Source organism: Dermacentor albipictus, chromosome 1, assembly GCF_038994185.2.
Source record: "Dermacentor albipictus isolate Rhodes 1998 colony chromosome 1, USDA_Dalb.pri_finalv2, whole genome shotgun sequence".
Lineage (NCBI taxonomy): Eukaryota > Metazoa > Arthropoda > Arachnida > Ixodida > Ixodidae > Dermacentor > Dermacentor albipictus.
This window is the reverse complement of record NC_091821.1, coordinates 378742450-378755108: the sequence shown is the minus strand read 5'-3', so window position 1 is coordinate 378755108 and position 12659 is coordinate 378742450. Positions and strand designations below refer to the sequence as shown.

Below are 12659 nucleotides of genomic sequence, written 5' to 3'. Positions count from 1 at the left end.
GCATTTTCTGACAATTAAGTTGTGTCACTACCAAAATCGCCAAATTTTTATATATTTGAATGCTTCTTGTGCCTTTGGCACTGTCAAAAGCAAGCGAAATGCTGCAGTTTGAATTTTTTGCTTGGAACACAGGAAATCCAGAAGACACAAATTAAGTATAGCATGGTAGCCCAGTTGACATAGTAAAGCTGAAAAACATTTGAAAGTTTGAAGGTTTCGTATGCCACCTGAAAAGTAACTGTAAAGTTCATTTGTCTTACAAAAAGCTTCTTTTTCAAGGTAAAAAAAGTTGATTTGATGATTGGCCTAAAAATATATGTAATAGGCTACTTTTTTTTACCTTGAATACGAAGCTTTTTGCAAAACTTTACAGATTTTTTTCAGGCAACCTGCTATACCTTCAAAGCTTCAAATATCTTTAGGCTATGCTATGTCAACCGGGCTACCATGCTATGTTTAATTTGTGCTTCTGAATGTTTCTGCGTTCTGAAAAAAAGAAAAAAAATTCTAACTGCAATTTTACTCACTTTAGTCCGTGCCAAAAGCACTCAATGTATTGAAATATATGAAAATTTGGCTGTATTGGCAGCTACGCCACTTCATTGTCTTGCCATGCATGCATATTGAATGACTGGATCATAAGATGTTTCTTTGAAAAAAAAAATTGCAGAACTTTATTGATGCCTTCTAACTCAGCTGGGCAGGAAAAATAAGTTGTCGTCAAAATGCTAGAAAATTTTTTTCAAGAAAAATAGATGTGGAGAATGAGTTTCTAACTTGAAAAAATATGTGGAAATTTTTTCAGCTATATGTGTGATGTTTGAAAGAACACTGGTTGATCCATAAAGAAACACAAAGCAGACATTTGGAAATGGCAGAATTTTAACCTCAAAGCCCATTGGCACTTCATGTGTTAGTACCACTTCTCAGTCCCCTCCTACCTTTATGCACATCACATGATATAGCTTTTGTAACATTGATATATATTGTAAGTTAATACCCAATCTGGCAGTAAGGTTGCCGACATATTTATTGACGGCTGCCTAAATCAGCAGTTCAACCTAATGAAAAAAAAAAAGACTAGCTTCTCTCTTCTTTTTTACTTTTATGCATGTTGTTATGGAGCAACAGTGCAAAGAAGGTGGGCATTAGGATAATGAAGACAACATTCTGCTTATGGAAGCTGTCTACTATCCATCTTGTAAAGAGTATGCAAATAGCCTGTGATTATATATGTATATTCACAGGTTCACATGCTTTATTTATTTATGTTTGTGCATTCACTTGTTTCAATCTTTATTTTACTTTATATGCATACATATAGTGCTGCCTTCTTGTTACCATCACATCATGTATGCCTTGAAATGCGAAATGGACCCTCAGCCTAGTCAAGCTGTTTGCAACAGATTTGAGCTGACGGTTTCCACCATAACTTTTGTATTTATAGAAATAAAATGTGTGTGCATGTGTGTGTTTGTGGGTTTGTTTGTTTACCCTTTCACTTCCACCTATTTGTAACAGAAACAGGTAAAAAGAAGTGTATTTGCAGCCTACTTACACGCTATCTTGATCAAATATGAAGTGCACAGGCAAAATGAGTGGTGGACAGCTCACGCAGGCAGAAAACTGTCTCCATTGTTATGTTGATCATCTTCTGCGTCTTGCCACTTAGCCCCAATAATGTCCTGCACAGCCTGTGGTGGCTTGGTGGCTACGGCATTCTGCCTTTTTGGGTATGAAGTGGTGGCTTTGATTCCTGGACCTGGTGACTGAATCGAAATGGCGGTGGATTTCTAAAACACCTGTGTACTGCTATTATGATGCACGTTAAGGAACCCTGAAAGATTATAATTAACTTAAAACACACAAGATCCCTCAAAGCCCTGGCGTAGCTTTCATGTGTTAGAATCGGTTTAACTCCTAGCGTCAGCATTATTTGATTGTTCAAAGAAGTTGTGTAAAATCTGTAAAGTGGAAAAATATTCTTGTACAGAATATTCTGTCTACCTAACTGCTGCAGAATGCGACAAAGGGACCCATTTCTGTGTTCTTGAGAAGCAAGTTTCACGTATAAAGAACAACTATTTGTGGTCCAGGGGTCAAACTTGGGACCACTGCCTTTCTTGGTAGGCTGCTTTAGAAAAGAAATGGTCCAGAGTTCAATTTTTGAACTGAAACAAATTGCTCTTCAGCTGTTTGTTTTGCTTTTAGACAACACCATAATAAGTCTTTTTATAACATTCTACTACATTCAGATGCATTGCAGTTTCTCCTTACACAGTACTTGATATTAGTTATAGAATGGCATTGATCGTTTAGGCATGCGCTGCTAACTATTGACGTCAATGATGCTGTCCTTGTTTCTGGTCCTGGCAGGAGGAGAACTGGAGCGTGGAAAGCCATCTGCAGAAGGCCATGGTGGTGAGATGTCCCAGTCAGTCAGCTTCACACGTACCATGGTCCCAGGCGGTGCCCACCGGCCCAGCTTCACCGAACTTACTCCTGACCATCAGAGCATCACTCGACTTGGTCGACCACCGGGCATGGGCTCGGCTGAATCAGGTGAGCTCGGGGCGTGGCCATGACAGGACCATTGTTATTGCTTCTTCTTGTCTGGTGTTGGTGCGCCATTCTTTCGTCACACCTACGTAGTATGCTGTGCTTGCGGCTATGGCTGAAGGCAAGCTCTGGTTCTAACCACTCAGTCGCTCCGTATTGCTTCCCCAACTCATAGTGCAAGTAGATCGCTCCTATGGTGAGTTCGGATGAATAAGGAAAAACAGCCATGTGGGCTCGTACAGTATTTATTGCTAGGGGTGGTAGAATAAGCAATAAGCACTTATATAGGGAAGCCCACTGTAATTAGTAATAAAGCTAATAAATAGGCTTCACCTCTCATCACACATTGTCCATCCACTGACGAGCTCGCTTGCGAGATGGTAGGTAGTTGAGACACTTGAGACCATCAAGGCTAGAGAGAGCGTATCTATCTCGGGAATGCTCTTTTATAACTTTTTACTTCCACAGGAGGGCTGTCCTGCTTGTGGAGAGATGGATACCTCCCTCTTTTCCCATGAGTCTGGTGGAAGCTTGTGTTGCAGTGTCGTGGTGGCAATATTGAAATGGTGCAACGGGACATGGTGCGCCTTCCCGTACCTCTTGCTGGCTCATGTCATGGGTCGCAACATGTAGTCACACGCCAGCGTGTTAGGCTGAAGAAAATGGGTGCACATGCTCCTCAGGCACGACACATCATGTTGCTGTTCCCGCAGCTCGTGATCATTTTCTAGCAAGGTGGTTGTGTATGCCGCACATACATGTCCATAAGTCATTAGTTGTTGGCATAGTGTCTGTATTGTTGTTTCTTCAGGCTGAAATTAGCTACACTACATATTAAAAGTTTTGAAGCCACTTTACGAATGACTAGATCAGTTGTCATGCCACATGAAAGTGTTCTTGTAGTGTATTTGGTGCTTCACAGCTCAGGATAATATACAGCATAGTCTCTCCCAATATCTGAGGATTCTGAATGATAAATGTCCTGAAGGAGCATCAGTACATGGCCAGACAGTAAGTCTGGTAATGTGCACAGAAACTTTGGAGCTTTTAAGTACGACTGTTCGCATATACATACTTTGTAATTGCAGCTACTTTTGTATCTTGTTAAATACTCTTGGTGATGTAAACATGTCTTTTTCTTACTTTTTGTTCGCTACCTTTTAGAAAGGAAGCCTGCATTTCATTTAGTTGGCTTCTAATGGGGCCGAAGCTATTGCCAGATTAATGGTAACAAAGAAAGGCAATATAACATGAACTATTCATCTTCTTGTTTCTGGTATTGCTGAATATATTTTCTTCAGGACAAAAGGCAGGACGCTAAGCAGACGAGGATGAAGTGAGACACAAATGACATACAGTCGCCGACCGTTTATTCGGACCTCACGGGGACTGCGGAAATGTACGAATAAACAGGTGTTCGAAAAAGCATATTAAGAAAACAAAAAAAAAGAAATCTTTTATTTCCATGCACTTATTCGGGCTCGGCAGTAGGCTTGAAGAAATCATGAATGTGCCATTGCGCGCTGTTCCGTTTATGTGCAATCAGATAAGCCTGAATCTCGGAGAGGGCCGTACGATCACTATAGGCGGCTGAAAGCACAGTCACTGCTTGTACACGCTCCGCATGCGATGGCAGCGTAGCACATGATGCGTCATCTTCCGACTCGTAGTCATCGTCCAGCGGTGCAGCAGAAACCTGACGAATGATCTCACCGTCGTCGAGTTCTGCGTATGTCAGTACAGCAGTGTCAGCACCTGTGAAGCTGTCAAATGAGATGGTGTCCAGAATCGCAATCGCAGGTCCCGGCAGAAAAATTTTCGGCGTCAGTAGGGAGCACATCGGAAGGCGACAAATCCTAGGGCTCCCGGCACCCGCTTGCCGGCATTCCCCAGCGCAGTCTGCATGGGCACTGTCGGCGCCATTAGACACTTGACGCATTGTTTTCGTATGCCGCGTTGGATCAGCACAACCTCGACACAGCACACAAAGCACATACCACCACGTCGTCACGCCGGCACCAGTCACACAAACGAAAAATGTTGCCCTACTCGCAGCATTGTGCACGAAGAAAAAAACAAATCAGCTGTTGGATTCTCTTGACATGGCTTACTAAGCTGAGACCGGAACTGCTGTAGCCACTCTATCAAACCAGGCAGAAACGATGATGATGAGCGGAGATTTGCAGTACCGCCACTTCGTGGGGCAGCAAGGAGGCTTCATTCAAAACAAAAATGGCATTCAGCAAGTTGAACCATACATTGGTCAGAGTCGGTGCATGGTGCTCTCGATCGAGTTGGCTCAAGGAGTGTCCGAAAAATCAGATGAGAGGTTGCAAGGTGTCCGAGCTTTCGGCAGTTGTTATACATTATGGTCTATAGGGGGAATGGCAGTGCCGCGAAGCAGACCGAATAATCGAGCATGTCCAAATTTTTGGAGTCAGAAAAATTCGTCGGCGACTGTATACGGGTGCCATCCATATATGTCGTTTGTGTCTCACTTCATCCTCGTCTGCTTAGCACCATGCCTTTTGTCCTTAACTCATGAACCAACTAGCTCAGCAATAAGTTTTGTTAAACCATATTTTCTTCACTTGCTATTTAAGGTGCATTATCAAATTCACATGAATGCTACATTTTTATTGTTACATTCAGTGAATTGAACAACTGCACAGCCTGAAAGTGGGCTTTGTATGTTTCATCTGTGAGCTGCAACAACAGTTGGTAGGTGCCAACTTGGTAGGTGCCAACTTCAAACCCAACACAATAATTAGCCTAGTTGTTAATGCACAGCCTATGGCCTTGGCCAGTTATTTGATTTAGTTAATGTCAAACAACGTAGGACACGCAGAGGCAGAGCTGTTCAATGCAGCAAGCAGAACACTGCAAGATGTTATGTCATATTTTCTAGCACTTCCCTTAGCTCTATATCTCATCCCATATCCCTTTGTCCCAAATCTCCTGGTCCCACATTGCCACAGCTCTGTGCCGATGCAACTACCCTGTTTCCTGCCCACTTTGGAGAACAGCCATGGCTTTTGCTGTATTCTCTTTTCACATCTTGTTTCCCCTTCTTTCTGCCGACTGCTTTTTTTAACTTCGTTCACCTCAGTGCTCATTTGTCACAGTTTTGTGCATCGTAGTGCGGAATTAGGTGGCTGTCTCATCAGTCGTTACTGCTATTACTGTGCACATTTCATTGATGTTTTGGTGAGGAAGCTGGTTGGAGCGTCACATTCTAAAGAAAGGGATAGCCTACCTTCCCATTTGTCTGCAGTTACGAAACAACAAATATTGGCTAAATATAGGTGTAGCTGCCTTGTTTCTTTCAAAATTTGATGATGATATATTTACCAAAAGCTACTACGGCAAGAATTTGAGTTGATGGGGTCACTTTGCCGCTGAAAAGTCCCTATAACAGCTATGATAGTTTCCAGAAAACATTAGCTTGTGAGAGTACAAGGTATGTTGATGCCTTGTTTTCGGTTATCTGATAATGAAGGATTTTTTGCTTTCATTTTGTTTCAGACATATTTTCCCACAATTGGTGTGGCAGAACTCTAGATTTAGGTGAATACTTGTATCCTAGTGCCTCTTGCTGTGTCATCTCTTCTTTTCAAATTGCTTAAGGCAATTATAGGATATAAACATTTTTTTTCTTTACATTACAGCGCTAATTTGTTGGCAGTGTTTATTGGTAATCTTCAGAGTTCCTCTTAGTATGTGTGTCTACATAAAAAAAAAGAATAATTGATGCATATTATTGCTGTTAGGAAGTACACTAATGTAACAAGGTATAGAATTCACATGCATATATTCATTTAGGCTCCATTGCACATTCATCATGTGAACAGCCCCACATTGTATGTGTACATCTCTCTCCTTATATATTCGCACACATTTTTGATAGTACTCGTAATATAAATAAGCTCACAGCAAAATTTCAATAAATATAGGTGAATGTGTATGCATACTTGTATTATATTTAATGCAGTTTGCTTTTTGTTTTAAGATTTTTACATTTAAGATGGAAGAAAATTTCACACAATAGATGACTGAAATGTGCCCATGTACCTGCAGCTCTGTCTAGTAATTGCCAAATAGAAGGGGCAACAACTTCATCAATCTGCTGCACTGTAACTTTTGTATTTGTCCTGGCACATTTTTTCTCTTGAGTGAATGTTAAATCAAGAGTTCTGATTGATATGATTTATTGCTGTGTTTGATGCAGAAGAAGGTGCTGTTGGGCCGGTGTCAGCAGGAAGCACAGCTCCAAGACCTCTGCCTATCATGCGCTCCGAGTCGCAGCGAGAACCTCATCGGGAGAGCCAGCAACAGCGTGACTCACACCGGGGTCTCAGCATACGACTTCAATCACGCGAGGGCAACAGCCGGAGAGTAATGCAACGCTTCCTAAGGAGAACCAGCTATCCAGAGGAGGAGGGACCGACCCAAGGTGGTGATCTTGTCCATCATGTTGTGGCCTTGTGCATAGGTGCCATGTTTTCTGGTTTAAAAGGACTTAGACACCAAAATTACGGTTGAATGTTCTTCTTTGCGATACTGACAATGCAATCACTCGTGAATAACAGTGCTAAATTTGCTGATGTGCAGCAGCTACATGGAAATAACATAGAATATTCACATGTTTGCTTACTCAGAAAAAAATGAGAGTCAACCAAGTGCCAATGCTAAAGAAGACAAAGTTGACGTACATGGTGACTGAAATGATTCAATGATTAAATGTTGATTATATCTCCCTACTCTGTCTCTTCTTCATATTCATTATTTACTCATTTCGTATCTTATTCGTATCATATTTCATGCGCAACTATGCTGACCTTCTTTAGGATTGACAGTTGGTTGACCCTATGTTTCTGTTTCTGGAAATAGTTAAAATATGGCCAGATCTCAGATGCGCAGTATCCGTGTAAAGTCAGCAGACAGGACCTTGTCTTCAAGAGCACTCAAACTCCATGCATACAGAAAAAGCGTAGGGCATATGGGAACATCCGGGATATGTGTTTACATAGATCTGTTTGCAGATGTTTACTGTAAATATATGTAGATGCTTGCTGACTGTATCATAATTTCACTGTTAGTTAATTAGCTGCTAGCATAACAGGTTGGTAAGTACATTGGTAATACTTTTTCTTTTACAAAACTAGTTTCCCTCTGTTAGATACAGCACAGAGTGAAGCAAGGGTGAAAGGCAATGAACCCAAAACTCTTGCCAGCAATAGACATACATAATCCTATATGATACGATTTCCAATTGCTATTGCAGTATATCGACCAATGGAAGCCCTGGACATGGAGCATTCTGCATCATCTGAGCCTCGCTTGTTCAGAAAGTCCACACTCCTCATCAAAAAGAAAGGCAGCAAGAAGAGCACTGGTAGCAGCAGCCTAACCTCTGTAGGGGTTGCTGAGAGTGGCGCGGCTACTGACGACGAAACTTTACAGGACAGTCTCCCAGAAGGCGTAGACTCGACTGGTAAGGATGAGCCAGTGGGGCTGCTTTGTGTGTCCTTTCAATATTGTTTTCTGGCATTAGAGTTGTAAGTCTTGAAACCTTGTCTTTGTCCGTCAGTGTTTTTATTGGTTGTCATGTAAAATAAAACTTGTCATGCTCGGATTATATTCCAATTCTGTTCTGAAAAGATAGACCATTTTGTGTAGCTTGTGGTAGTATTGTCATGTTTGCCTATAATTGTTGCTGCAGCCAGAAAAGTGGTACTGCTGCAGTCGCAACATAAATGAGAAAACAGCTTTCTTTTTTTTTACTCCACTGTTGCCAGATGTGCTTCAAATATTCTGTCCCAAACCACTTGTTGTTACTTTTTTCTTCTTTTAGTTCGAACTTTACTCAAGCTTAGGCACATGCCAGTGCCATCGGTATGGCTTCAGGTTCAATTCCTGCTAAAGTTCTGGTTTGGATTTGATTTGACAGCTTAATTTTTACTTGTCAGTGAGGATAATACTTTTCAAAGTGAATATATTTTGAACTTGTTTAACAGAATGTGCTAATGAGACAACCAAGTAACGCATGTACATGCTTAGTGTATGTAACACTAACCTGCAATAATTTAAATTGAGAAAATTTGCAGTTCTAATTATTTTTTACAAATCTCAATATTTTTGCTAGACTTCAGAGCATCTTAAACTACTTTACTCAAGTGGCACCTTTGTTTGGTTCCTGTACCTGGTTTCTTGGGAAATAGAGTCCTGATGTAATTGGCTTGCCTGACCAAAAGCAGCTCCATAATTTATATATTATTTGCCTAGAAAATTTTATTGTTAAACCTTGTGCTGACAAAAGTGGTTAAATTGGTATAGTTAAATTGGGATGGTTAAATAGGATGGCTAAAGCTGTTAAGAAAAGTCTGCTGTTGAGCAAGAGGTCATGGGCTCATTTTTCAGCAGCAGCTGCTGCATTTCAATGAAGGCAAAATGGAAAAATGCTTGTGCACTTTCTTAAATTTTCTTATTTATTTATTCATCAGTACTGCGATCTTATACAAGATCTTAGCTGCGTGGTATACGAGCAAGTACATAAAACAGAAATAATAATAAAAAAGGGAAAACTGCACTCAGAAGTTTCTTTACACCATCCCTTAAAATTTAGGCGTACCTTAAAAAACCCCAGATGGTCAAAATTAATCTGGAACTCACCACTACAGCAACTCTCATAGCCAGAGTGTTGCTTTGGGATGATCAATCAATCAATCAATCAATCAATCAATCAATCAATCAATCAATCAATCAATCAATCAATCAATCAATCAATCAATGTTTAGAAGAAAAATTTGCCTGGTTTATGTAAATTTTTAAAAATCTCTCTGGAATCATACAGAAGGAAGCATAAAAGCATATTTTGTGTGCCTAACTGTATATTAAGTCATAGCTTTATCTTATTACATTCAGTCTTGGTTAATTCAAAGAAAATCTAATTCTAGGCGGTTCTAGCACTCTGAATGGATTCTAGAAAGTGTAAAAGCTGAGCACAAGCTCATATGAGAGACAGTGATGGTATAGAAGCGTGCCAGTTGCCGTCATGTATAAGTATCGTGGTCTTGTCCAGCATATGTACTCAATCCTTGACATTGGTCTCTCTATAAATTAACTGCATGCCATAACTTGTATTTTAGAGCTGAAAGCTTTAAATATTCTGTACCCAGCAGTTTCAGGGCTTCACAGCTACAAAAATTTCTCATCTATATTCCTTGGTTATTCTGGTGGCTACATTTAACACCTATATCAGCTATTACAGTACTGCAGAAAAATAACTACTAATATTGAATTTTGCACATGAAGTCACGGTTTGTGCCTTTGCAGAAGTGCTAAAGTGCTACTTTACTGAAGCATGACCTCTTATACCCCTGTCAAGCGGGCAAGTTAAGTGCACTTACTGGGAGTGCACTTCGGGACCTTGAGTCACACTTTAGGCAACGCGCTTCTTAACGGGAAAACAGAGTGCACGCCCAGTAAAAGAGGGGGGGGGGCGACAGACTAAGAGCGCGTTTTTAAAGATGTAAATTAACTAGAGAAAGCTGCTAAAAAGCGATTGTTTTAAGTAGAATTATATATAAAAACAAACTTCATCTATTTGTCTCAACAAAAAACGAAGACGTTTTTATTATAAATCTGTTGCAAGTCAATGCTGGCCAAGACGAATGCCTAGAAAATCCAAAACAACATGGCGGCGTGCGGCGAGGCGACAGTTGATCCTGCTAGAACAGAATATGAGCGAGTATATATGAGCAAAGACGGCGAGTTCGATATAGCTACACTGCAAAATGCCACGCACACGGCTCAAAGCACGACCGGCATGGTCAGCACGCTTTCATACCAAAATAAACACGAACTGAATGAACATGGCGGCGCCGCAGTGCCGCATCGTTCTGGCGCCGTTAGTTGCGTACATGATAAATTCGTTTCTTTATTGTGCTATTTCGCTTCTCGCTAAACACAAATTATATTGTTAAAAGCTGTTCACTAACTGAAATGAACTTCTGTGTCCTTTTTCTATGCATTACATTTTGCGTCGTTGAAAGCGTTGGCGGCAAGGCTAGGCACTCCTTCAAACCGTTGGCGGCGAGGCTACGTACTCGGCCAGCAAAGTGTGTTTCGTGAACGTACTCCGTCTTGAGTGCACTCATCTGAGAGTACACTCCGCCGCGACGTTAAGATTTGGGAAAGTGCACTTAAAAACAGAGTGCACTCGCCGTAAGTGCACTTAACTTGCCCGCTTGACAGGGGTATTAAATGCTACATATATTCATGTCTAGTGCCGTGTTAAAATGCAATAGTGTCCACTGCTGAGTTATAACTTAATGGCTTCTCTCGCACTAGCACTGACAAGCAGGAGTGTTGGTAGTTGCAGTACTGATTTAGTGGTGGCCATGATGGCTCAGTGGCTGTAACTTTATGATGCTGAACTCAAGGTCACAGCTTTAATTTCTGGCTATGGCAACCATATTCTGATCTTTTGAGGTGGAAAGAATTCTGGTGTACTTAAATTTAGAGGCACTTTATATGGAATCGCTAGTGACCAAAATTACAGTCAAACCTTGCTAACGAATACAGATATGACAAACTAGTGGACATTGCAAAATCACTATAAAATGTTTCTTGCCATTATCAGCATGCAACTAATATATGCCTATAACAAATTTACGAAATAAGAAAGGTATGTATATTCGTGTTGGATGCACGCATTTGTGTTTGTGTGACCGCTGAAACAAGCCGACACAAATCATGTTAATGTTTGGCATGGATGAACTCATACAAAGGATTTTTGTGTCTGTGACCACTGAGAACATGCTGCAAGCTAAGTTGCAACTTACCTGTGACGTATTCAGCAGTATTTGGCTGTGACCATGGAAGAAAGGCCGCATTCAGCCTCTGTTAACTTGGTTAGTGCCATTCGAGGCTGTGAAATCTTGGGGTGGATTTGTATTTGTGACCACTCAAGCACAGCAAGGATTTTGTAACTTCTAGTCCCTGTGAACTCTGTTTGGATTTGTGCTGAAGCAAGTAAATTGGTAACTGCTTTTGTACCTGTGAACTCTCCAATCGTGTTTGTGTCTGTAACTACTAAAGTGAGCCTTTAGTAATTTTATGAATGAGCAATGTATCTCTAAAATCTTTAGTATTTTTACTGTGTGCGACCGCTGAAGCAGGCCTCCAGAAAGCCTGAATGAAGCAGCTTCCTTGATGGCTGAGACACTTGCGAACTTTTCAGGAAATTTTGCGTTTATTTGCCTGCAACCGCTGAAGTGAGCCAGCCTGCAGTAGGCCTCCTACTAACTTCCTTTGTGCCCCACCCTTACAAAGGGATTTTAAAATTCTTTTACTGGTGGAAGTGTACCTGCAATATATTAGCTCAACTGAAATGGTCTCACCACTACTCGAAAATGTTTGCTCTGTTGACCTTCACTAGAACGTGTCATGGATGCAGAGTGCATTTATGCTGTAAATGAGTGACCATACAACAGCTGTTGTGCCTACAACCGCTGCACTAGTATCAAGTAACTTTGTTAACACCCAATGTGGTTGTGACATCTTGAGCATAACTTGTGTTAGTGTGTGTAACTGCTTAAGAGAGCCTGCAGAAAGGCTCTTGTAACTTCCTTATAGTGGCTGACATATCTGAATTTTCCAGCAAATTTTGCGTTGATGTGCCTGCAACCACGCAAGTGAGCCCTCAGCAAGCCTCACGATAACTTCTGTAGTGGCCCCATTGTGGGTTCTTAAATTTTCTTGCTACCCAAAGTGTATTTGTGAACAGTTTAATTCCGGCACACTTTTACTGGCCATGGTGCGTCCTAACCTCTAATGGCTGAGGTATGGCAAAATTATTGAGTCTTATTTGTTTGCATTGATGTGCTTTACTGAAAACTGCTGAATGCATTTTAGAGTTGAACTTGTGACCTTCCTGCAACTGTTTTATTGAAATAAATGTTGTATTTTTAATGAGATTGTCAAATGATTCAGCAGCCTGCAGAACATAGTTTTGTACCTTCGTTCCTGTTAGCACAAAAAGTATAGCTTGCACCTCCCGACTCATTGTAGTTTATGCTATACGTTTTGATCACCTT

The 12659-nt window shown here is 41.0% G+C and overlaps 1 protein-coding gene across 1 annotated transcript in view; it reads left to right on the top strand.

Moving 5' to 3' along the window:
- Positions 1-12659, top strand: part of unc80 (unc80, NALCN channel complex subunit) — a 167587-nt gene that overhangs the window by 138711 nt on the left and 16217 nt on the right. The window contains exons 59-61 of the mRNA XM_065429703.2: positions 2377-2562; positions 6788-7012; positions 7844-8053. Of these exons, the coding sequence (XP_065285775.2) occupies positions 2377-2562; positions 6788-7012; positions 7844-8053 (621 nt within the window). The remainder of the gene's footprint in view (positions 1-2376; positions 2563-6787; positions 7013-7843; positions 8054-12659) is intronic.